This window comes from Heteronotia binoei, chromosome 1, assembly GCF_032191835.1.
Source record: "Heteronotia binoei isolate CCM8104 ecotype False Entrance Well chromosome 1, APGP_CSIRO_Hbin_v1, whole genome shotgun sequence".
Classification (NCBI taxonomy): Eukaryota; Metazoa; Chordata; class Lepidosauria; order Squamata; family Gekkonidae; genus Heteronotia; species Heteronotia binoei.
The window spans coordinates 207,225,786-207,252,668 of record NC_083223.1 but is presented as its reverse complement, the minus strand read 5'-3'; the positions used below and the strand labels follow the sequence as shown (position 1 = coordinate 207,252,668).

General features: G+C 43.0%; 1 protein-coding gene across 3 annotated transcripts in view; it reads left to right on the top strand.

Moving 5' to 3' along the window:
- VASH2 (vasohibin 2) overlaps positions 1-25,710 on the top strand; it is an 81,350-nt gene extending 55,640 nt beyond the window's left edge. Inside the window, exons 6-9 of one of the 3 annotated variants that reach the window (XM_060247169.1) lie at positions 4,997-5,378; positions 11,251-11,366; positions 12,090-12,128; positions 23,616-25,710. In XM_060247169.1, the coding sequence (XP_060103152.1) occupies positions 4,997-5,378; positions 11,251-11,366; positions 12,090-12,128; positions 23,616-23,688 (610 nt within the window). In that variant the 3' untranslated portion in view covers positions 23,689-25,710. Of the gene's footprint in view, positions 1-4,996; positions 5,379-11,250; positions 11,371-12,089; positions 12,129-23,615 lie in introns of those variants that run through there. The other 2 variants (XM_060247177.1, XM_060247185.1) reach the window with 2 other exon arrangements.
- The last annotated feature ends 1,173 nt before the right edge of the window (positions 25,711-26,883 follow it).

Sequence of the window (26,883 nt, the reverse complement as noted above, 5' to 3'; positions counted from 1 at the left end):
GTGGCAAATCAAATGCAAGACTGTGATCAGGCAGGCAAAAAGGGACTATGAGGAGCATATTGCAAAAAACATAAAGACCAACAATAAGAATTTCTTCAAATATATTAGAAGTAGGAAACCAGCCAGGGAGGCAGTGGGGCCCTTGGATGACCATGGAGTAAAAGGATTACTGAAGGAGGATAGGGATATGGCTGAAAAGCTGAATGAATTTTTTGCCTCCGTCTTCACTGTGGAAGATGAGAACTTTTTGCCCGCCCCAGAACCACTAATTTTGGAAGGGGTGTTGAAAGAGTCAGATTGAGGTGACAAAATAGGAGGTCCTACAACTGATAGACAAATTAAAAACTAATAAGTCACTGGGTCTGGATGGCATACATCCGAGAGTTCTGAAAGAACTCAGAGTTGAACTTGTGGATCTTCTAACAAAAATCTGTAATCTTTCATTGAAATCTGCCTCCGTTCCTGAGGACTGGAAGGTAGCAAATGTCACCCCCATCTTTAAAAAGGGTTCCAGAGGAGATCCGGGAAATTACAGGCCGGTCAGTCTGACTTCAATACCGGGAAAGTTGGTGGAAAGCATTATCAAGGACAGAATGAGTAGGCACATTGATGGACACGGGTTATTGAGGAAGACTCAGCATGAGTTCTGCAAGGGAAGATCTTGCCTCACTAACCTGTTACATTCATTGAGGGGGTGAACAAACGTGGACAAAGGAGACCCGATAGGTGTTGTTTACCTTGACTTCCAGAAAGCTTTTGATAAAGTTCCTCATCAAAGGCTCCTTAGAAAGCTTGAGAGTCATGGAGTAAAAGGACAGGTCCTCTTGTGGATCAAAAACTGGCTGAGAAATAGGAAGCAGAGAGTGAGTATAAATGGGCAGTCTTCGCAGTGGAGGACGGTAAGCATTTGAGTGCCGCAGGGCTCGGTACTGGGTCCCATGTTCTTTAACTTGTTTATAAATGATTTAGAGTTGGGAGTGAGCAGTGAAGTGGCCAAGTTTGCAGAGCACACTAAATTGTTCAGGGTGGTGAGGACCAGAGAGGATTGTGAGGAACTCCAAAGGGATCTGTTGAGGCTGGGTGAGTGGGCGTCAACGTGGCAGATGCAGTTCAGTGTGGCCAAGTGCAAAGTAATGCACATTGGGGCCAAGAATCCCAGCTACAAATACAAGTTGATGGGGTGTGAACTGCAGAGACTGACCAAGAGAGAGATCTTGGGGTCGTGGTAGATAACTCACTGAAAATGTCAAGACAGTGTGCGTTTGCAATAAAAAAGGCCAATGCCATGCTGGGAATTATTAGGAAGGGAATTGAAAACAAATCAGCCAGTATCATAATGCCCCTGTATAAATCGATGGTGCGGTCTCATTTGGAGTACTGTGTGCAGTTCTGGTCGCCGCACCTCAAAAAGGATATTATAGCATTGGAGAAAGTCCAGAAAAGGGCAACTAGAATGATTAAAGGGCTGGAACACTTCCCCTATGAAGAAAGGTTGAAACGCTGGGGACTCTTTAGCTTGGAGAAACGTCGACTGCGGGGTGACATGATAGAGGTTTACAAGATAATGCATGGGATGGAGAAAGTAGAGAAAGAAATACTTTTCTCCCTTTCTCACAATACAAGAACTCGTGGGCACTCGATGATATTGCTGAGCAGAAACGTTAAAACGGATAAAAGGAAGTACTTCTTCACCCAAAGGGTGATTAACATGTGGAATTCACTGCCACAGGAGGTGGTGGCGGCCACAAGCATAGCCACCTTCAAGAGGGGTTTAGATAAAAATATGGAGCAGAGGTCCATCAGTGGCTATTAGCCACAGTGTGTGTGTGTGTGTGTATAAATTTTTGGCCACTGTGTGATAGAGAGTGTTGGAATGGATTGTCCATTGGCGTGATCTAACATGGCTTCTCTTATGTTCTTGTTATAAAAGAACAATGAACACAGATAGTTAATGTGAAACCTTGGATCTAGATGTGCTGTTTTTCACATTCTCCTCCCTTTACTAGAATATTCTCTTTCCCACTCCTCGTCCCAGATGTTGAGAATCCTGGAAAGTATGATTTTGGATTGGTTTTTAGTACTAATTTGTATTCTCTAGTACCAATTTGTATTCTCCCACCCAGTCCCTTAGGCCTTCAACCTTTTTGACAAACCTATCAATATGTGGCTTATTTTGGTGTCCTTTCTGCCAGCTTGTTCTTGATTAGCAGTCTTCCTCTTGTCACAGTTTAACTTCCTTTTAGTTATCCTGCTCTTTAACTCTTCTCCTTCATCTGATTTTTAAAACAGTGAGGCTTTTGGTGTATTGTTTTAATAATGGGTGAATGAATCCTTTGTGTATGCTGCTAGGAAGAGGAGCTGTGTATTTTTGTATGATGACCAGGTGAAGAAGCAATTGTTTGCTTCGCCAGATTTCCATCCACTGCACAATGAGTAGGATACAATGCTTCATTTGCTGTGAGTTGAATGGCTATCTGGACAAGGCATGGTATTTGTGACAACCGTAATCTTTCATCCAGGCTGGTATTTCTGAACACTCTTGGGGTTAATCACTTTCAGGACTTATAAGGCATTGGGAGCACTAACAAGAAATGAAGGAGCAGTTTCGTTGATGATAAACAGTTTTGGTTTTTTTTTTTTTTTTTGTGATAGCACTCACTGGTACTTTGCCCTGGCACCTTTTTGGAAAGTTCTCCCAAGTTCTGAAATGGTGGAAATTGGCACAAATTTACATATGAGTACTGGCAATTTTTTAAAAAAACAAGCAAACAATCAAGAAAGCACTGAGTAACCTTTTTTCTGCTGCATCCAGTTCTCATTCTTAAAAGGGTACAGCCCCCTAATTACAGCATAGGGGCACAAACTTTTTTTTTAAACTTAGGAGTCAGTCATATTATCTAGGATTTAGGATGGAGGGAAGAAAAGATGGCGACTTGGGGGTACCAGTGAGATAAAAAAGAAGCCCTGTTCTTGTCTCTCATCTGTCCTGTTTCTTCTTGGAAGGGCTTAACTGAAAACTGACAGGGCTTGAGTTTATCTGGGAACTAGAGCATCATTCTCGGGAATGTTTCTTTTAGTGAGTGGCTACCAGTCGCTGTTTGGTGAAGGAGGAATAGGAAATCTCTGCATCCTCCACACAATAGCACAAAAGGGAAGAGGAAACCCCTGTTTGTTTGTGGGGGAACAGGTATGTGGAGTTAACAAAGAGCTGCTAGACTTCATACAGAGTTAAATGCATTTGTAATGAAAGGAGCAATTATAACAGATCAGTATAATATCTGAAAGTTTTGATAGATGTTAACAAAAGCATAGCAGGTCTAGAGAGTATTACACAAAGTTAAAAATACTATTGGCGTTGAAAGGTATTTTTGATTCTTAGTTCTACATTTATTTCATCCCTAGCATAACCACCCAAGAGCACTGCAGTTCCCACCTAGCAACTTCAATACAGACACTTTAATTTTAAGATCACTAAATTCTCTAGATAGACTCCATTAACAGTTGACTTACACAGGTATCACTGCTGTTTACAGGTGGTAATAAGTAATAATAGTAATAATATTAGTAATAAGTAATTGTATGTAGAAACTTTGAACCCAATACTGGGATGCTTTTGTTTCTGATTTATAGATGTCAGATATAGAGAGGTGTGTGTACAGTTGTGGGTTATCCTGTTAGTCCCATGGTTGCCTACAGCTAGGGTCCCTCAGGGGACCCCCTTGTTTGGAGTCCCTCCCCCTGCTTCAGGGTTATCAGAATGGGGGGATGTCTACTGAACCCTCCATAGGGATCATAGGGTATAATGAAGAATCAATCCATGGATATCTGCCCCCCCCCCCCGTTTTTTTAAGTTAAAAAAAAAGGTAAAGGTAGTCCCCTGTACAAGCACCAGTTGTTTCCAACTCTGGGGTGACGTTGCTTAATTTTCAGGATATCATCTGGTGCCTCTCAATTTTATGAGCACCAAAAGAAGGTGCCCCCACCCCCCATTATTTTCCATGGAAGGTAGGCATTTAAAAATAACACAGTCCATTTCAATGTGATGGCCAGAACTCCTTTCAGTGTTCAATTATGTTTGTTACAACCTTGCTGCTGGCTTCACCATCAAAGTCACCTGGCTCCACCTCCAAAGTCACCAGATATTTTCTGAGTTGGACCTGTCAACCCTATCTCTGCTCCTCTTAAAGATGTGAATAGAAGCAAATGAGGCTGGGAAAAATTCACTACAAATAAACAATAAGAAACTAATACTCACTACATTTACTACAAATAAACAATAAGAAACTAATACTGAAATGGTACTTTGTGGCACCAAACTGGCGTATATCTAAAGCAATTGGTGCTCTGTGCTCACAAAAATATAGTTCTGAGCACCAGGCTGTTGAAAAGTATTTAAGTTTCTCCACAGCTGTCTGGCACTTGAGGAAAGCAAAAAGAATAGCAACTCATATTTGTGTGAGAATAGAAGGCAAATTTCTCACAGGTGGGTTCCATGCTATTTTGATTATATGTGTCCTGTTGTTTTCCTTCTGTGAAGGAATTTGAGGCTGTAGAGGTGGAAATGTCTGAACTGCTAATCTGGATTCTGAATGAGACTGAGCACTGTGTTTCATAATGGCCTGGACCTTCAGCTATGAATTAATTAGCCACACACTGTGGGTGGGAAGAGATTCCTTACACAGCTTAAGTTATCTTGATGGTTTGGGATTCTGGGGGAAAAAAGCAGATCCAAATAAAAATATTTTTGCTTCATAGAAACAGTGTGATCTTTACCTGCTTCATTCTTTAATTCTGAAGAATATAAAAATGGCAGAAAAATAAATTTAATGGAGGAAGAGGGAAGTTTAAATGTGTGAGTAGTCTTGATTCTTTTTTTCAGGAGAAGGTCAAGGCCGGTCTAGTATATTTTGACACAGGAAGGATCCAAATGGCCATAATCTGTTTCCCTTGATTGACACATTTTTTGTTGTTGTTACCTTGACATCAGTCATTCAAGATATTTAACCAACGGGCAACCTTCTGTGGAACGATTCCCCATCAGCTTTAAATCCCACTTCTCAGGGAACAATTTTCATCATGTGGTGCTTGGAATTTATTGCAATGGCCGATACGGATCACTGGGCATGAGCAGACGGTCTGAACTGATGGACAAGCCTTTGATCTACCGAACTCTGAGTGACCTCATCTTTGAATTCGAAGACTCCTATAAAAAGCACTTGCACTCAGTAAAAAAAGTAAAAATTGGATTGTATGTCCCACATGAGCCACACAGTTTTCAGCCCATTGAATGGAAACAGTTGGTGCTCAACGTGTCAAAGATGATGCGGTCGGAGATCAGGAAGGAATTGGAGAAATATGCCAGGGATATGAGAATGAAGGTATGTGCAATTTCTGTAATACCTGCAGATGATGGGATAAACAAAGGCCCAATTCACATATACACTGACCAGCATGGTGGCTACTTACGCAACTGCATAATTGCTTCATTTCTTGGGGAGATATTTGGGTGAAGCAGCTTCCCGTGTGGTTTGGCTGATGGCATTCAAGGAATTACAGTTTGCCAAAGAGTCATAATCAGTTTTTAGAAAGCAGACTTGAAACTGTGACTGCTAAATTTGCCTTTTTCTATTGCCATATTGTTTGGAGCCCTGGCCAAAAGCTCTGAAGTTGCAGAAATCCCAAGGAAACTGTATGCAAGATCCAAGTTTGCTTACAAGGATATTTTAATAAAGCATCAAATTTACAGAAATAGCAGACTAATTTCAATCTGCTGGGCCTTGAATATATACACACAGAGTGAAGCTAGCCAGAACTTCAGATGAGATACATAGCTAAAACTAAACATCTTATATCCTAATTGCTAGCTGCATTCTGAACAGCTGCAGTTTTCACACATTATAGCAGCCAAGCCTGGCTGAGGTGAAAAGTACAATCCATAGAGTTTTCACTAGGGTTGTCAAGTTCCCAGCTTCTCATAGTGGGTACCTATTGTACCATAGAGTTTCCCCTCCCAAATGGCTAGAGCGTCCGGGAAAACCATAGAGTTTTCCCGGAAACGCCTAGAGCAGCCCCCACGAGGTGCCACCATTTTGATGATATCACTTCCAGGTGATGTCATCGCACTAGCGATGTAGGGGGAAGTTCCCCCCAACAGCCCAATGTGGATCGGCGGGTTGGAAACCTCCTGGGTGGGGGATTCCCGGCCAAGACCGGGGGGTTGGCAGCCCTGGTTTTTATCCAAATGCTAGAGTGTCCCCCACACAATGTGCGATAACATCGCTTCTGGATGATATAATCATGCAGTGCACACTTTGCACATGTGAGAACCATCCCCCACTGGCAGCCAGGTAAGACCTGGCAACCCTAAGTCAAGAACAGCATCATCAAAACTACATCCTAGATACAGAGGTCTTGCACCTGGTACTCAGTGGCAGAGGAAAACAAGTCAGCTTCAGAGATAAGAACTCAGAAGAATGTGAATAATCCTTTACATTAGTTCTACCTCAGGCAATTATATGGAGATGCATGATGTAAATGTTATAAATAAAGGCTGTGTGTACTTGAGCTGGATTGAACATCTGGAAGATGCAAGTAGTCCTGGCTTGATAGAATGTTTACTCCTGAGGAGGCCAATGTGATTTATAGGCATTTTAAATAATTGCCTTGGAGCCAGTGAAGACCTGAATGATCCATGAAAAAAGAAATGAAACACTGCAAAAACTCTCCCTGTTCCTAGGAATTGTATTAAGTCTTGGAGGCTTGAGCCTCTGGCACCAAATTTCTAGGGGATAATTTTTGTGTTGCCTTACATATTTACTTAGTGCCCCTCCCCAGAAGGTTATGTGAAACGGTTTTTATTACTGTACAGAACTGTAACATATATATTATTTTAAGACTCCCCTCTTTTCCTTGATGGTACATGTGGGAAAAACCCCTTTCTGGCAAACCATGGTAGTTAGACCCTGTGACGGGCTCTTGACAATTATATGACTATGTATAGATGGATGTGTTGAAATTCAGCTCCATTTGCAAGCATAGTTATCTCATAATTCTCTAATATACACTAAAGTTCTCTACATGTGGCTTCCACAGATACTCTTCATCTAACACTGAGCATCTGGTATAGCATATTCCCTAGACATGTGGTCTCAGTTCTGCTTTTGATCTATATTAACAGCTCTCTGATCCTTGGAGCATCAGACCTATCAAGAATGCAGACTGTATATTTTAAATATCAGTCTTCCTAATTTTCATCTCTTTCCCCTTGGGTTCTTTTAGCTGAGGATGGCTTAATTTCCCAGCCTGCTGCTGTCATATGCTGAGCTGCAAGAAAAATCTCTGAGAAAGCATAATGAATCCCTGGTGGATGGGTTGGAGATTGCGTTTATTCACATGATGGGAACAATCCACCAGGAGATCTGTGCTCTGGTGCCATTTTTAATCATGTCAGTGGTGCTGGTGCTGGATGGTGGTGGTTGTTTTGGTCCCTGCATTGTGTTTGCAGTGCTATCTAATATTGGCCTCAGCCAGACTTGGCTGCTATAGTGTGGTCTTTGAAAAGTGTGTGGAAACTGCAGCTGTTCAAAATGCAGCTTCCAGTTTGCTGGTAGGGTAAGGTTGCCAGGAACATAATAATAATAATAATAATAATAATAATAATAATAATAATAATAATAATAATAATAATAATAATAATAATAAAATTTTCTATCCCACCCTCTCCACAAGTGGACTCAGGGCAGCTAACAATCAGTTTAAAACAATTCAAGAATACAGCTTAAAACAATGAAACAACAATTAAATACATAAAATACATAAAATACATTTCATGGTGCTGTTCACAACTTCAATACTCCCACTTAGTTTCCTTTACCTTGGTTGCCAGTTAGTTTTAGGGTTGACAGGCCCAGCTTGGGAAGTTCCTAGAGATTTCGGGATGGTACTTGGGGAGAGTGGAGTTGGGGATGGGGGAACTCAGCAGGGATGTGATGGCGTAGAGTCCACCCTCTAAAGCTTCCCTTTCCATCAGGAAAACGGATCAATATAGTCTTGAGATCAGTTGTAATTCCCAAAGAACTCTACTTTGTTTTAAGGGCCAGTTCAAATTGTTGGTTGTGATTGTTAAAGCCTAACAGTTTGAGAACACAGTATCCCCATGACTGCCTTCTTCTATGTGGATCTATCGAAGTACTGTTATCATCACTGGGAGTTCTATAGCATAATTCTCTATAATATACACTAAAGTTCTCTGCATGTGGCTTCCACAGATACTCTACATCTAACAGCATCAGCTGGGATCAAAAAGGCTGCTGAATCAAATCTCATCTCAACCACAAACTTACTAGGTGGGCTTAGGCAAGCCACTCTCTCTCAGCCACAGTCCCCCATCTGCAATATGGTAATAATACTGACCTACTCCTTCTAGGAGGTGCCCTGTGGCGCAGAGTGTTAAAGCTGCAGTACTGCATTCCTAAGCTCTGCTAACGACCTGAGTTCGATCCAAGCGGTAGCTGGCTCCAGGTTGACTCAGCCTTCCATCCTTTTGAGGTTGGTAAAATGAGTATCCAGCTTACTGGGAGGAAAGTGTAGATGACTAGAGAAGGCAATGGCAAATCACCCCATAAAAAGTCTGCCATGAAAATGTGAAAGCAATATCACCCCAGAATTGGAAACGACTGGTGCTTGCACAGGGGACCTTTCCTTTCCACTCCTTCTAGGGCTTTCAGGGCTAAAATGGGGAGCTTTAAAATGATGAAACAACTCTAAGTGATCATCTCCCACCACAGTCCTGAATGGAAATACTTCTGCTCAGCTCTTCCCAGCTGTCCCTTGTGCTCCAATTTACTGGTGCATTTACTAGAAAGCAAGTCCCATTATTGAACTCAGTGGGATTTATTTTCAAGCAAATATGCGTAGGGATCATGCTATTAGAACATTGATGTCCCTGGGAATTACTGTGTACAGTCTGCTGGGACTATGCCTTGGGAACCGTATTAATTAAAGTATATGGTATAAGGAGGTTGTTGCTGCTGCTCTCTAATTTATGAGAATGGGTTTGGCCTAAAGGAATGAGGGCCTTTGACAACAGAATCAGATTCTTGTTAGGAGGTGGTCTTCCCCCAGTGGCTTGACAGAGTTTCAGGAAAGCTACCCCAGCTGGGAGGAGGGGGGCAAGTGTGTGTGCATGTATGTGTGTGAAGAAACTACAGGTATGAGCTTGGAACAGACAGAGCAGGTGACTGATCTGTGAATAGGCTGAAGCCACCTTGAAGGTGCAGAATCACTCTCTCTGCATCTTCTATAAGGTAGTGGATCTGCTGTTTGGTAGGAATGGCTCTTTGCCTTTATTTCTGTTCTATTTGTAAATATAGCAAACATTGCAAAAATTCTATAAGACAAGGAGGCTGGTGATTTCCCCCATAGAATTTTGGGCAGTGTCCCACAGAATCTCATGACATCATATCTGCCCCCCCTCCACCCCCAGAAGTGACATTGCACATTCCATGACATTGGTGTGCTTCTCCCCACCCCACAAATCCTCCTGGCTGATTGCCAGTTGGAATTTACAATTCTACATAAGACTCCACTGTTCTTGGACAGCACCAGTCAGGGAAAATGTAGTAATATTAAACCCTCTGACTCTTAGTCCTTTAAATCTGAGGAAACTTCATTGAAATGAGGCTACTACACACTGTATAGGTGCAGAGACCAACTGATGCTGTTTCCTCTTACTGTATTCTCCTGCAATATTCTTTATGACAGCTTTATAGCACTATGATATAGCAAGCTGCTTTTCAATCAGTGCAGACAGATGCTCTTTTATATCAAGGACTCAGGAAGCGCTGGATCCAAAAACATAGCTTAGGGCTACCAGCCCCTTTGTGGGCGGGGGGGGGTGTTCATTGCCCCCAGCGCCACCCCTCTACCATTAATCAGCTGATTGACCAGGAGGGGGGTTAAAATGGAGTGAAAAATGGGAGAGACACCAGCAGCATCCTGACACACTGACATTACTCCCTGTACTCCCAGAGGTGACATCAGCACATCACCAGCTACATGGGGAATACTCTGGTGCTTGAGTAAAGCTGTGGTTTTACCACAGTTTTTTGCTCAGATACCAGAGTACCCCTGTTGTCACTGGCAATGTGCTGATGTTGCTTACGGTGCACTCCAGAAGCAATGTTCCCTCTAAGCTTCAGAGATTTGTGAGCAAAAATTCTACTTCGTGAGCCACTGGTATTAAAGTTGTGAGATACTGGCATTAAAATTGTGAGCTACTGCATAAATTAGTTTGCTCTGGGGCCATTTTTCCTGAGCTAACACAAAAATGTGTGAGCTGGAGGCTGAAAATCTGTGCGTTAGCTCATGCTAACTCAGTTTAGAGAGAACACTGTCCAGAAATGACATCACCATGTTACCAGCGACATTTTTGCATTGCTGGCCTGAGCCTTCCATGCCACTGGTGACTCCCCTTGCTCCCCACAGGTTGCTGGGGGTGGGAGAGATCTGGAAACGCTCCTGGAAATAGAAGAATATTTTGTTATTTCTTTGCACATTCTTAACTTTGCCCTAAATTTTCTAGATTGGGGTCTTTGGGAAGATAAATAAACCATTTCCTAATAAGCACAGAAATGTCTGTTAATTTTGAACTGTTCTTACAACACTCAATTGATTATTATTTTTTTAAAAGTAACAGATGTAGCCAAAATTTCACAAATGGTCCTTTACCAGGAAAATCAATCACAAGCAGATAATCAAGCCTTTAATTATATTAAATCAATATGCAGTTTATGAAATAAAAGAATTTCAGAATTTATTTTAATTAATACTAAGAGAGATATCTTGGACTGCAAGAAGATCCAATCAGTCAGTCCTAAGAGAAATCAACCCTGATTGTTCCCTGGAAGGTCAGATGCTGAAGCTGAAGCTGAATACTTTGGCCACCAAATGAGAAAGGAGCACTCACTGGAGTGAGTGCACAACTCCCTAATGTTGGGAAAGACAGAAGGCAAAAGAAGAAGGGGACGGCAAAAGATGTAATGGCTGGACAGTGTTACTGATGTAACTAGCATGAATTTGAGCAGACTTTGGAGGATGGTGGAAGACAGGAGGGCCTGGCGTGACTTGGTCCATGAGGTTGCAAAGAGCTGGACTCAACTGTGCGACTGAACAACAACAATATTTATCATTTGGAGGGGAAAAATAACATTATGAAGGATTTTTTTCTTAGTTTATTTCCTTTCCTTCCAGATTTTGAAACCCGCAAGTGCCCATTCTCCAGTCAAGCAGCGATCACGAGGGAAGTCCCTATCACCTCGAAGGAGACAAGCCAGCCCTCAGAGACGAGCGTGCAGAAGAGACAAATCGTGAGTATTATTGTGCTGAGATCTGGGTCAGAATTAGGGTTGCCAAGTCTCTCTCTATGGCAAGGCAAACCTTCCGCTGGCAACCTGTGGTTGTAAGATAAAAATAAAATCATGATTGTTGTGTGTGATGTGATGCCATTTCCAGGGAAAACCCTAAAGTGCCATCATGTTGTTCTAGGAATTACGAGAAACTCTTTATTGGGCTTCAAATTTTTCAAACCATATTTTGTGCATTCCTGGGGTCCTTTGGAAGCTTAACAGGGTTTGCCACAGAGAAGATTAATAAGGGTGGAAAAAGCTTTCCCTGACAGTGTGCCTCCCCTTCCCTATGAACCTTCCTCTGAAATCCACAACTGCTAGAGACTGTGTTCTTCTAAGGCACAATCTCAGTTTAGGCAAAGTGATGGCGAGACCTAACTAACTGGCCCAGGACCCAGTATGCATTGAGTTTGCACCAAGCATCCCACAAAATTCTTCACAGCATGCAGGGGTGCCCTGACAGATGGTTCAGACTTCCTCAGCAGAAATGTCAATGTGGACAGTGTTTCCAGAATACAAAGAGCCTGAAAGCATGATGTACTAAACTATCACTTTATTTATCTGCATATCTAAATGGAAATACATCAGAAGTGGCTTAAGTATTGGACATTATATTAAAGCACACATGGGTATGAAGTAATGTAATATATCCCACAGCAGATTTTGCTTTATTGATCTTTTTAGGAGACACCTGGATCCTATTGAACTGACTGGAATCTTCAGGTATCAAGTGGCATCACAGCTTTTCTTAGTGAGAATATCCAGAGGTTTGGAAAGAGTAAATTAGAAATAGCTACTAGCATTCTAAACTGGGAAATATCAAGCACCTTATCCCTTGGACTTGAAAGTATTATCATAGTCCCAGATGTCTGGGGACTGGTCACGGTTAAACAGTTGTGAGGAAAAAGCACTCTGTGCATGTTCAAAGGCACTCAGTTATTGTATTTTATGTTACAGGGCTACTAAGCCTTTATGCTAAAATAGTATCAGAAGCCTTGGCACCTTCTCAGAACCCAGGTCTGCATAGAGCCTGACTCACCAAACCGAATTGTATGCACCAGCTACATATTAGGGTCAGCAAGAGACTATGGTTCTCTTACCATTTTTGACAGGAAAAAAAAGGAGGGGGAAGTAGATTTAAAAAAAAAAGATTTGAAACATATGCCCACCTGCTTGTATGCTTTCTTGTGTATGTACAATCATCAGCATTGTCAATTCTAACAGCAAACTTGACAAAATCTGAGGATATTTAAATCTGGAGACTGGACCCATGAAGTGCCAAGACAGATCTTTTAACAAACAAAGCAAAAATAAAACAATGTGTGGGTGGATGCCAGCCTCCAGATGGGAACTGGGGATCCCTGGGAATTACAGCTCATCTCCAAACTACAGAGATCAGTTTCTCTGGAAAACAGGAATGCTTTGGAGGGTGGACTCTATAGGGCATTGTACCTCACTGAGGTTCCTGTCCTCTCCAGGCTCCATCTCCCAAATCTTCAGTAGTTTCTCAACCTGGAGCTGGCAACCCTAATCCAACTTGATAAAAGGAGGGCCTGAGCCTTTAAAACAGTGCCCTCATTGGCCTTGCTAGGCCACTTTCTGTCAGTAAAAGGCAGAAAGAAGGAACAGGACCCCATTCAAAACTGTTTGGGCCTTTGAAAAAGGACTCACTGATGACCATAGAGTTGTTTCCCAAATGCTAGAGTGTCCCCCTGCAACATGCCCAGCACGCTAACGTCACTTCTGGGTGATGTTATCACACCCCACATGCTATCCCCTGCAGGTTGCCAGGTAAGACCTGCCAACTTTACAGAGGGTGGTATTTGCCCTGCCTGAGCCCCAAGAAGCTGAAGCAGACAGTGTTGCTCTTCCTGGCTTAGCTGAGGTGATGGTGGTACCTGGCCATTCTCAACTCCACATGTAGGGTTGCCAAGTCCAATTCAAGAAATATCTGGGGACTTTGGGAGTGGAGCCAGGAGACATTAGGGGCGGAGCCAGGAGCAAGGGTATGACAAGCAAAATTGAACTTCAAGGGAGTTCTGGCCATCACATTTAAAGGGACCACACATTTTTTAAATCCCTTCCCTCCATAGGAAATAATGAAGGATAGGGGCACCTTCTTTTGGGGCTCATAGAATTGGACCCCCTGGTCCAATCTTTTTGAAACTTGGAGGGTATTTTGGGGAGAGGTACTGGATGCTATGCTGCAAATCTGGTGCCTCAACCTCAAAAAATAGCCCCCCCAGAGCCCCAGATACCCACGGATCAATTCTCCATTATTTCCTATGAGAAGAAGTCTCCATAGGGAATAATAGAGTTCCCTCCCCTCCCCCCCCCGTTTTCTCTCTCTTTCTTAACTGTCTCTGGTGCAAGTGGGTAGCCATGTTGGTCTGAAGCAGTAGAACAAAGCAGGAGTCTCTGGTGCCTCCACAAGGAGGTCCGGAAAGTACAGGGGCTACGCTGCTCTTTTACACACACACGCTCACTTGTCTGAAAGGAAAGCAAAACAAACAGAGGGGCTGCACTCTCAGAGGTCTGCTGTTGCTAACCCTTCCCCATGAAGTACTTCCTGCTCCAATTTAAAGGCACACACACATTTTAAAACTGGACCCGTTTGCAGGTCCTGCCCAAGATTTAGATGTATAGGGTTGCTGTGGAGGAGGAGCTTCTCCTGCTGGCCAGCTGACTGGGGGCAGGGGGAAGCCTGTAAAACTGGGGAATCCCCCACTGGACCTGGGGATTGGGAAGCCTATCCACATGAGGAAAGGCACAGTGGGAGGATCTGAGCTTTACACGAGAGGAGGGAGGAAGGGAGGCTCTTGGGATTGGCCGGACCCCACATAAAGCAATGGAGTCAGCATAGCAATGTCTCACATGAGATGAAGGAAGTATCCAGGCTGCCTGGCTGAGCCACACATGCGATGAGGGAGGCAGTGCCTGGCCAACTGGTTACACAGGCTGCCTCTTCTTCTCTCCTTCCCTCCTCCCCTTTGGGTTGGTGGAGCAGGTGCAGGCAGACTGCCTCTTCCTCTCTCGTTTGCTTCTCTCCTCCTGCTCACAGGGTTCTGAGGATAATATGGAGGAGAGGAGAATGATGTAAGCTACTTAGGGTCCCCATTTTGAAGAAGGGTAGAGTATAAATGGAGTAAATAAATTATAAATTTATATAGCTATAGTTGCAGGGACAGATAACAGTTAAGTTGGTGGGTGGCTGAGAAGGAAGGGTGAGGATATGGGGGTTGCCATGTGGAGGAAAGTTGAGATGGGGGAAATGGGGTGCCCCTTGAAAGTCCTTGAAGGTTCCTCACTGTACAACTGGGCCTGCCCTGGCAACAAGCACTACACAACTTTGCCATTGTTTTCCCAAGGAGAGTTTGCCAGGTGTAGGCAAGTTAAAAGAAAAAACCACTGAAGCTGGGGAAGAGATAAAGATATGTTGGCTCATAGATGGGAAGGAAAGTAGAAGGCAGGAAAAGGAGAAGTCTATCAGGGCTTTTAAGAAAGGGAAAGAAGAAATGGCAGGGGAGAGGGAAATGAGATGTATTCCACAAGTTCCCATTTATAGCTCTATATCTACACATAGTACTGAATGCACTAGCAGCAAGTTCACATCAGTTTAAAACAAAATGAAAACAAGAAACCAGCTCGTAACATACTATGCAAAAGAGCGGAAATGTCCACAGTATGCATGCCAACTACATTGTACATCTATCCCCATGGAGGGGATCTTCCCTCCTTCCCATATCAGGGGTTCATTAGTTGTCCTTTAGAAGCGAAGTGTGTCATCAGTCCACCCCTTCTAAATATACTTCAGTGCTCATAGCAGCTGCTGAATTAAGAGCAGGCTTCTGTTTTGCCTAGGAATCTGTCCTATAGCTGCATCACAGCATTCTTGCAGGCCCCTTAGTGGGAGTTCCTGCCTTCATTTGGTGTCTGGATAATTATAGTTATCAGAGGCTGCAGGCCTCCACTGATGCTCTTTCCTGCCTCAGGAGATATTTTAATCTTCTTGTTTCTGTGGCTGTTTCCACAGTTGCTAGGGTGGTACAAGTGTTCATGGGGGAGGTCTCTGCTTGACATACCAGTGTCAGCTGAGCAGGCCTCTTGAGTGCCAACTGTTGAGCAAACACCAGCTGCACAGTCCCCAGCTTCCCCCCCCCTATTTTCTTTTAAAGACCCTTATTAGATAGTGGCAAGCAAATCAAAATTAATCCCATGTGCATGTCAAGCGCTGAGTCCTGTGTACAGGTAAGCTTCTTAAAACTCACTGAAGTCAGTGGGATTTCATGAGGCTACCTGTGGTCAGTGCTCAACCATTTTCACATGGTTGAAATAAAGTGCAGCTTGATCCTCAGTAATAAAAATCAGGTTTTTCTGCACATGCTCAGAAGTCTTCTCTAAAGACAGAATAGTATTGCCAGCAGATTCTGACAAATGCAGTTCCATTGAGTTGCAGCATTGCAGCTGTCAACCCAAGCTGGTTTTAGAGTGTATCTGGTCTGACTAGTTACTCAGAATATCTGATCTGAAACCTGTTAGGCGTGAGCAGCTTCAGGCTGGGGGAATAGGCAGTCTGGAATGGGAAGCAGCAGTGTTTGGATAAATATATATATAGGTCTTTTTAAATTTGTAGCCTTAGATAAATAATCAGGCTGTGATGGAAAGTAAGCTTCATTCTTAAAACCTATCTCTTCTGAGAAGGCATTGTCTTAAACTTTCCTACCAATCTTTCCTGCCAAAATGCACTTGGGCTTGATGATGATGATGATGATGATGATAATAATAATAATAATAATAATACTAATAATAATAATAATAAAATTATTATTATATCCCGCCCTCCCCCGCCGAAGCGGTTTCTTGTGAACTGTGATATAAATGTAGTGTAGCAAAGCATATGGCAAGTGACTTCATTTCCTTTGCTTCTCCTTCTTAAGTACAATGTTCAGAAAGAACTTGCACCCATAATGTGGGCGAGAAAGATAACACACCAAACAAAAACCACCTGCAGAAAAAAGGAAACAAGATTATTAGAATCAGTTTAATCATTTCAGTATATTCAATTAATCTGGTTAGAATCAATTTAATCATTTCAATTTGCTCAATTAAACAAATAAATCAAAAGTAAATAAATCAATCCCAAATGCTGTCTGAAATAAAGGTGTCTTGATTTGACAGCTAAAGCTAACAGGGATGAATGCTAAACAGAGATAAGATATGGTCTGCTTTGTTGTGAACATAGAATTATGATCTTTGTTATATCTAAGGATCACTTTTGTGTCTTCATTTGAAATTTTTGGTGATGTGTCTTCACTACATTGGCATTCTCCGAGACTGTGTGAAGATGAGGGGCTTTGGAGGTTAACAAAAGTTGGACTGTGCTTATGTGATATTGGACTTTAGTGATGTTTGGATTTGTATGTGAAATCGGGATTTTGTATTGTGACAAATTCTATTGCATATATATAAATCTATTGAGATATCTTGGAAAGTTTTCACAGTACTGAGGACTTATTAGTAACTGGATTGTGACAGCCTTAGGCTTTCTAGTACTCAGCTACTTTTCACAATCTTTCCTTCCTTTTTTTGTTATTCCCACCTGGAGGTTGGCAGCCCTAACTAACACCCAAAATGTCACAAATACAGATATACCCTGAAATGTTCCTCATTATACAACATGTCTGAAAATGGTGTCAGGAGAGATGGAATAAGCTCAGAGCAATTTACACTTTACAACAATAACACCTTGATTATCCTGTCTGGAAAGCTGTATAAATTAGTGTGGAGCAAACTTATCATAAATACAAGTATTGTATAGATCATCAGTAGCTGAGCTATTGTAGCATTGCTATAAATCAGGAAGTCCTGAATTAAATATGAATAGTTTGATAACCTTAAGCAAGCAGCTACAGCTCAGCCTCCCCCTTCTGTATGGCGTTAATAATATTGGCTGGTACTCAACAAGATCCACTCATGGAGTGGTGCTTCTGTGCTTCCCCCTCCTCCTGCAGCCCTTGAAATTTTGTTCCTCTAGGTTAGCAGACCTTCAGGGACAACAGAAGGGTCAGGGTGAGGATCTGCAGTGGCGAAGGGAAATTTGTTGGAATCGCTCTTTGCCCTCTTCTGATGATGGAAATGCCTCTAGCATGTCACAGGCGAAAGCAGGGATGCTTGCATAAATAAATTCATGAGTGTGAACAGTAACACACTGCATAGACCTTAGACTGTCATTTTCACACCAGAAACTCATGGCAGTAGCCAGTGGCAGAAACTAATGCCAGTCACTGACACTGCTTACAGGATTGTTGTAAGGTTGGTCGAGATAATGTGTGGTGTTCAACTGAATATTCCAATGATATAGAAATATTTGCCACTCGTGGTGGATCAGCCCATCAATGGCTATTAGTGTTGGATGCCTAAAGGATCCCTCCACTGGATTCAGGTGGAGTAGCCATGTTTGTCTGAAGCAATAGAACAAAGTTTGACTCCAGTAGCACCATTAAGATCAACAGAGTTTAATTCAGGAGGAGATGTAGGCATCTGTCCTAGTGGTGGGCTTTATGGATCAGTACAGGAAAGAGAATGCTGGCTCTTTGTACATTCTTGTTATAACTATACCATTCTGTAGTCATGTACTATGCTTTTGTTCTCTCTGTGTGCCTAAGGAAGCAGTAAACAAAGGGTGCTTGGAAGTTTTATTTCCTGCAGGGACATATACTTTAAATGTTTTAATTCATTCCAGTTTGGGTTTACCTATAACTGAAGTTATCTGATTTGCTTCTTGCTTAGGCTGGTACAGGTTTGGTAACCAGTTTAGAATGCTTGATCCAGTTCATTACTACTTGGGATAAACATTATTACTTCATATTCCATGACATCATACACTTCATCTTTTCAAATTTACCACAGACTGCCTTTATTTTCTGATGCTTGTCAGACGAATCACTGTTTCTGTTTGGGGAGTGGGATTTAGGAGGATGCCTTTTAGAAGTTGTGTTTATTGCTAGAATTCCATTCCTTAGGTTTCTGTGCTATCAGAATGAGTGTATCTATAGCTTGTTTTTAGTGCACATGAAAATAAATCCATGAGTATGAACAGTAACACACTACATATAGAGTGTAGACTGCCATTTTCACATCAGTTTTCTTGTGAACTGTTGATAACTTGCTACAGGTCAATTATATTTGTCTGGTATATCTTTACATCCCCTCCCCTAAATTATTTTCTTCTCTTTTAATTTAGTGCAGAGTAGGCAGCTGTGGAGTATATTAGTAGGATGTTACGAGCAGGTGGTAAGAACCCTGACAACATGTGGGGTTGCTCACATCTTGTAGAACCAGAAGTTTTTAAAAGTACATAACAGTGTTCCTGTTTTCGCCTGTGACATGCTACAGGATATGCAACAGATCAGCAAAGTATGGCAGAACAACCCATTTCTTGTCTCTGGTCATGGGCCCAGGAAGACCATAGCTCTGCTTATGGGCCTATAGAGGTGGTCTGTCTCTTGAGTGATGACAGGCAAAGCATTTGGAACAATTATGGCTGTTAGGAAACTTGGAACAGATGCCAGCAATGGACAGCAATTGTTGTCTAAACCAGTAATAAACCCACATTTCTCCACCCAATTCTCCCAAGCAGTGTTGTACGGTGGGGACGTCACAGTAGAGTGTAACATTTAATGACGTATAAATGTACCTGACAGACAAATGTACCTGTGGAACTTTTTCTCTAAATTTGTGATCCGATTTGGTGTGTGTGTACACACACATACATACATATACAAAAAATCATATATTTCTAGTTTTGGGGGAAAATAATGGTTTGATTCAGTTTTTTCTCACACTGAAATGTGACTTCCTGATTCCATGGTTAAGAAACTCAGCAAAAAAAAATGTGTCATTAGTCTTGAGAACTGGAAGTAACAACAGTCCACAGTTGCAACTGCCTGAAAAATGTCACTTTAAAAATGAATTATCTTCATGTATCCGAAGTTTTGCAAATCATGTGCTGTGAGTACTTATGATGGTTTTGTTCAGATCTAACATAGAAAGTATGTTTGGGATTGTTTTTCCTTTAATTGTAATTTGGCTGGCAGCTACCCTACAGCACTTCACAGATGAAAAATAGGGACAGTTCTGTGTGCTGGTAACAAGAAGTAAGTCCTGTGAATGAGCCCTTCACTCCCTGCCCCATCATAGGCTGCTGAAGGATCTCCTTTGCCTCATGTATGTTGTATTGATGTTCAGTCTCACCATGGAGATCACAAGCAGTGGATTTGCCTGTATATATTATAGGTGTCTAAACATAGAGCTACAGTGTAAAAGATGTGCAAAAAGCCTCTGAACCCACTATGTAATATATTACTAAATCTATATTCACAAAGTGTGCTCAATACAAAAATATGCTATTATGAACATATGAACATATGAAGCTGCCTTATACTGAATCAGACCCTCGGTCCATCAAAGTCAGTACTGTCTACTCAGACTGGCAGCAACTCTCCAGGGTCTCAAGCTGAGGTTTTTCACACCTCTTTGCCTGGACCCTTTTTTGGAGATGCTGGGGATTGAACCTGGGACCTTCTGCTTACCAAGCAGATGCTCTACCACTGAGCCATCGTCCCTCCCTAGTGACATGTATCTCATATAGTGAAATGCATCTCATATTAGTGACATGCATCTCATATAGCCATGAATATAAGGCAGAAGATTTCAAATACAGAATTCCAGTTACTGCATAATATCATCACATTTGCATTAAAACATCAGTCAATCCATACTGTGGGAAACTGGGTTCAACTGGGCTTAAACCAGGGCTTTTTTTGAGCAGGAATGCAGAGGAACACAGTTCTGGCTGACTTGGTGTCAGGGGGTATGGCCTAATATGCAAATAAGTTCCTGCTGTGCTTTTTCTCCAAAAAAAGCCCTGGCTTAAACCATAGAGTTTGCCCAACAATCAGAGTGTCCCCTGTGTTTCGTCCCTGACATGATGATGCCACTTCTGGGTGACGTTGCATCAGAATATCACTGCTTAGGGAAAGGGTTTCCTGCATCAGCCAGTCGGTCCATGGTGGAGAGGAGCCCTCAAAAATGGGAGATTCCCTGTTGGGACCTGCAGGCTGGCAGCCAAACAGAGAAGTTGGTCTCTTGAGTAGGCTTCCTAAAAAATCCTCACATGAAGTGCTTGTGAATAATTTCTCATCCTCTTGGAGAGAAGTGACTAGTGAAGTACCTCAAGGATCTGTCCTGGGACCTGTTTTGTTCAACAACTTTATAAATGATTTGGATGAAGGAATAGAGGGAATGCTTATGAAATTTGCAGATGATACTAAATTGGGAGGGGTTTCAAATACAGTAGAAGACAGAAACAGGATACAGGATGATCTTGACAGGCTGGAAAACTGGACTAAAACCAATAAAATGAATTTTAACAGGGATAAATGTAAAGTTCTGCATTTGCCCCCCCCCCCCCCAGTTGAAATAAAGAGGCTGACACAAGATATTGGGAAACGGGCCACTTTATTAATAAAACTAACACGGCAAGGGCAACCTGCAGCTGAACAAGCCCTGGGGTCTTCCTCCGACCCTTCCAAGTCCAACGAAAGGGGGCGAGCCATCCTGCCCCCAGCACGAGCCATGAGACTATGGCTAATGCTAGGCCAGCCAGGCGAAAACTACCCTCCCCCAAAACTCCGCCCCAATACCCAGAAGGAGGCGAGTCCAGGGGGAGGCATGACTACGATCTGCATTATACAGCATTGAGCCGTAAAGCCCATCTGCTGCTCATGCGCATCGACTGCACTAACAGGTGCAGATGCCTGGGTGCTCACCTGCAAGGTATAAACCCCTTGCTCCTTCTGCCACCGCCAATGCCAAGCCTTTGCTTAGGCATTAGCGCCCCACCGGGTGGCCTAAAGCTGTCCAAAACGCTTGCCGAATGTCATTTAAGAAGGCCCGATTACCCACGTCCGATAGATGAACTCCATCTGGCTGGTATAGCTCTCCCATATCCACCCTAATTCCCGGGTGAGGGAGAAAGGTACCCAGACCTCCTTCCAAGGCCTTCCGCAGGGCCCGATTCATCTTTTGTCGAGCCCGCTCGACCCCAGCCGGGTCCCAGGCGGCTCGCCAGACTCTTCTTGATAGGATGGTGGACCAAATCAGGCAGACTCCGGGCCACCTCCGCATGATAACCCGAAGGTCTGCCACCGCCTGTAATGAAAGGGCCTTCCCCTTCATCAGCCCCAAGTCATTCCCACCCAGGTGAATGACTAGAATGTGAGACGGGGGGCCGGCCCTGCCAGAAAACAACAATGGCAGGAGCCCTGGCCACCTTAATCCCCGTCGCCCCTGCCATTCAACTACAGCCCATTCGCTCAGCCCCAACTGGCTGCCGACTGGTGATCTCCTTGCATAGTGGGCTGCCCAGAAAATAAAGCTGTGCCTGCAGATGAGTATCCGCATCTTCTCCTGGCGAGACACAACACCTGGAATGAGAAAACAGTCACACACAACTGAACTTTAAACATATAACACACGACAGCCACCCCGATCACCCTCATGGAAGCACCAATGGGCGTACATAGGTGTGAAAAGCTGCTGAACGCCATCGACCCACCTTTTGGATGGCCAGCCTCGCGTAACCCATTGCTGCTGCAGTGGACGCGACCCCAATCCGAAACGAATGAATGCCAAACTTAAACCCAGCTAAACCCAACTTGTCCAAGGCCCGAGCCATAACCACCCAAAACTGATACTTCGTGAGGGGAGCCCCGCCCTTGTGGCAAAAAAGTGGACCCTGGGCGCTCCCCCTTACTGCCACGTAGTGCTGCAACGCTTGCACAGGGCACAAACCTGCCTCTTCACAGGGCCCTAAAACGATCTTGGTGCTCTTACACCGCTGATCCATTTTGGACCGCCGTACATTCAGCACCACGTCTCCCCCCACAAATTTAATGTCATTATGCTGCAACGCCCCATCAGACTGATCATTCCTAGACAGCTTGACCAGTTCACATACCCATAATGTACCAAAAAATTCAGTCAGTTCCGCTGCATGAAACAGTGCAATCTCATAGCTAGAACTACACACCTCAGGCCATACACTACCCAACCCACGAAGTATGGATGGCAAGATGGGTTGCCGGGAATCCGCCCGCGCCCCCCGCTCATGTGACCAGCCTTCCAACATCTTTTTAACTCTAAAATCCCCAATCGCTACCGGAAAACCCTGCGCCTTGCTAATAAAAGCTAAGGTGGCCAACTGCCCCCGAATAGACTTAACTGTTAAGCCCTTATCTTTCAGATGCACACAAAACTGCATCAAATGTAACAGTGGAATGGGCTGTCACCTATCCCCCAATTCAGCCAAATGTCTAAACTCCTTAAACTGTCGAGCAGCACACTCATAGGCTTTTTGTGTACTCGGGGCCAAAGCTAACATAATCGCCCTACCGGCTTCAGCCTGCCAAGCTGCCACAGGTCCTGGGGCATCCGCTCCGGCCATGGATCTGCCTCCGGGGCCAGTTGGCGAAAACGCTCCATCTGTCGACGAGACAGGGCGTCCGCCACACCATTACAAACACCAGGCACGTGCTTTGCCAAAAAACAGCACATTTAATCAGAGTGGACAGAGGCTTTACGAGTGTCCACAGCCGAGAGCATGGGAAGAAAGGCCAGGTTGGTGTGCAGCGGCAGCAGCGGACCCGTGGGGTGATAGGGACTGTGTGGTCAAGGCGGTTTGAAGCTGTGGGGACCAGGGGTGGTTAATAAGGGTGCTGAGTGGCGGGCAGAGGGCAGCGGCCCTTGGAAGGGGCTAGGAAGGAGCCTTAGGGGATACCCCCCCTTTTTTCTGGTGGTTGTGCATTTTGTGGGGTGTTTAACTCCCCACATATACACAGGAGTTATTGCCAGGGCGCAGCCATGTAAGGCAGCCCCACTTTTTCAATACTGTGATATCATATATAGAGCTTACTCAGATTTTGCGGGGACTGCCTGGTTACAGTATGATAAAACGTTTAGGATGAGGGCAGCAATTAATCCGACCTTACCTTGGGACCAAATTAACCAGCAGTTGTGGCTGCAGCTGATGGCCCCCGCAAGAAACAACAGATATACAGCTTTAGCTCATTGTTGACAGTAGCTTAATTCTGAGAAATGATTTAACTTTCAGCTTTAACCTTTTGCATTCTTTTCTCTTCCTGATTGTAGGCCAGCTGTAATGGATAAGAAGGTGGGTGACTTCTCTACACTGAATGAAGTAGGCTACCAGCTACGCATCTGACAGAAACAGAGGCCAAATAAGATGGCTTCCAGGGTGCTTCTTACCGCACTTTACCCTGTGACCTGTGGACATGATGGGGGAGGGAAGGGGTTGCAACTATTTATGATGGACATAAGGATTTTATTTACGTTCCCCCCTTAGGAACTAGGAATCCTAGAATTTTATGATGGTATTATTATTATTATTGCTTTTTAAATCCATGAAGTGGAATCAAGAAAAAGGGAAATTCAAAATTCTCTTCACCTCTGATAATGTTATTAATCTCTATCCAGTTAAAAGGGATGGTAATGTGGCGTAGCTTGGTTTTGTTTGGGTTTGGGTTGGAATAATTGTTTCTATATTGGCTGTTTTTCATTGGCTTAGAGCATTGTGTGATGATGTCTGTAGGATTTAGGAATGGCGACAATGAAAGTATATTCCTTGGTATTGTTCAAAAGGTGCTGGGGGGCAGCAGGTTGCAAGTCCATGGCACACTATGAAGGGAACTTCCCTTGTGGAAATCCCATTAGAAATTAATGGAATTTGCAAAAGTCCTATTCATTTCAGGGGCATTCAATATGAGAGATATAGTTAACAGACTGTGTCTCAAGTCCAGTATTAATGTGACATTCAGCAATAAAAAAGCAGTCTAGAGGTTGTGGGAGTTTTTTGTTTTTGAAGCATCAGTATTACCTCAAGAATCTTTACAATAGATATGCAAAACTGACAGTATTTTAATTTTGTAACAGATTTGTACTGTGTTCCCAGTTTTTCTGATAGCAGAGGCTTTACTGCACCATCTCTGACCCACCCATTCCGCCTTATTCTTATGTGCATGTGTATGAAAGAACTGAAGGTGTATTATATGCAAGTGTCTTATTAAAAGCACTGACAACTTTGTTAGGAATACAGCAAACTGTTAATTGTCCACTGAAAAAAATGAAATGACTATGCTTTTCTTTTTTATTGCTGGTTTATAAAATAATTTGTCACAAACTTTTAATCTCCACCGCTTACTGTCTTTAAGCACAATTGGAACAATCCAGTGGCTCTGACTTGCACATGTGAGCGCTCATCTTCATATGGAGCTCTGCGCATTCAAGTGCTGCCCCATTATCTTTTCTAAGTTAGGGAGTGCTCTGCACATGCAATGGGGATTCCCCACTGTGTTTGTGGGATATTCTCCATTGTAGAAAAAATGGGGACTTCTACATGTGCATTTGAATTTGATGTGCATGGTGAAGCTCTGGATCATCCCGAAGAAACAGAGATCAATGTTTTGTACAGATGAACATTGTAACAATAGTCAAATCATGTGCATTGACCATTCTTACAAATAATGTCAGTATCTATGAGCTTCCCTTTAGAATGTACTTTTCTTCGTCTGTTTATATGCCTGCATTTTTTAAATAATATGTTCAAAGGGATTGATACTCCAAAACAATGATGTCTTGTCATCTTATATTAAGATCAGACATCCTGCATGAAGTGATGGCTAATGCGTTTGGATAACTGGCCCTTTGTATGGGTTACGGTCAAATAGAAATAAATGAAGGGATAACTCCTTAGCTGAGGAAACATATCTTGAGAACACAGCTATCAAAGGAAGTCCACTCTATAACAGGAATAGTCTGCTCAGTAGTTTGGGGGAGAGCAGGCCACTGGATTCCTGTAGCTTAATGCTGATGTAACATCAGGGACCGCTTAAACATGATGAAGAACTGTTCTTTTGCACGCTTCTCTTCTCCTTTCTCTCACCGGGCCAATCTCCAGCCCACTTCCCATTCCAGTATTAACTGTGGTTTCGTATTAGATGTGTGCTGCTGAAAATCTTTTCCCTTGCAAATGAGGTTCACTCAAATGGGTGATCTGAAAACCCACTTCATAATTTCAGCCCTGGATTATAATCAAATCATGATTTCAGTTGGTGCACCAATAATGTGAAGCCATGCTTAGCAACAGGAAGCAAAGGGAGTGTGCCATTGTTCTGAAGAGTGGAGGAGTAAGAGAGCCCATGATCTGCTCCTGTCTCTGAGCTATGGTTAACAAAACAGTGCTACACCTGTACTAGACCTCTTGCTTAGATTAACGGACAGGTCTATTGTGGTCTCCTCAGCACAAAGCTAAGGGCTAGCATAAGGGAGAACTGGGAGGGGGAGAACTCAGCTGACTTCTGGTGGAGAGCTGATTCATGCCCTTGCTTAGGACATTGTGGGTGTGTTCCATCACATTATAACTTCTTGTTGCAAAATGAAACAGTGCGGATAGATTTTTTAGAAGAAGAAAAAACACACACAAGTGTTTTGTAACTACTCAAGGGTGACATACAATTCCCCCCATCACAGTTGGTTAGCCTGTGATGAAATTCAGGTAATATATGGATTCTTAAAAAGTGGACCATAATGTATGTCTTTAATGTATCAGAAACAATTGGGACACAATCCTCTTGCATTAGTTATCTTGAAATGAATAGGAGTTGCACAGGAAAATATAACACTGCATTTTGACCTTTTACAAATTCCTTACATAGTCTAATAAAACTTTTCTAAGATGGGTGGTTTGTTTTATATCCCAGCATTGTGTTTTCCTTATGTATAAGCAAATCCTGTTCTGTTGCAACACAGACCTGCAGTTTTTTAAATCTTAAAACAAACAAACTGTGATTTCAGTGACCAGATTTCTATTTTGTTATCAGTTTGTCAAAAAATACTGTTCTGTTCTAGTTAAGAAACATGCATGATTTTACTTTTCTCCTCATTTGTATGTTCATGTGCAGCATGAAACTTTAATAAAAACATCTTGGAAGTCTTTTTAAATACACATTTTGAGGTTTTTTTTTTAAATTGCTGTAATAGTTGTTATAGAAAGCTAACTGGCCACAATCCAGTGGCACTGGCAGACATCCACATTACACTGAATTGTACAACTCTGTTTAAACAGCAGTTTTTTAATAACAGAAGGGGGAATTGATCCAGCCCTCTTAGGGTTGCCAGCCTCCAGGTGGGGCCTGGAGATCTCTCATTTTTGCAAGTGATCTCCAGCTGGCAAAGATCAGCTCCCCTGGAGAAAATGGCTGCTTGGAAGGGTGGATTCTTTGTGTACTGGATTTGAAATAGCTGCTCCACCTTTCATCTTCAAGGTCAGTGCTCCAGTGTTTCATTTTCCTTCTACAAACAAGCAATGGTTTTCAGCCAATCAAACATACGTATTATTTGG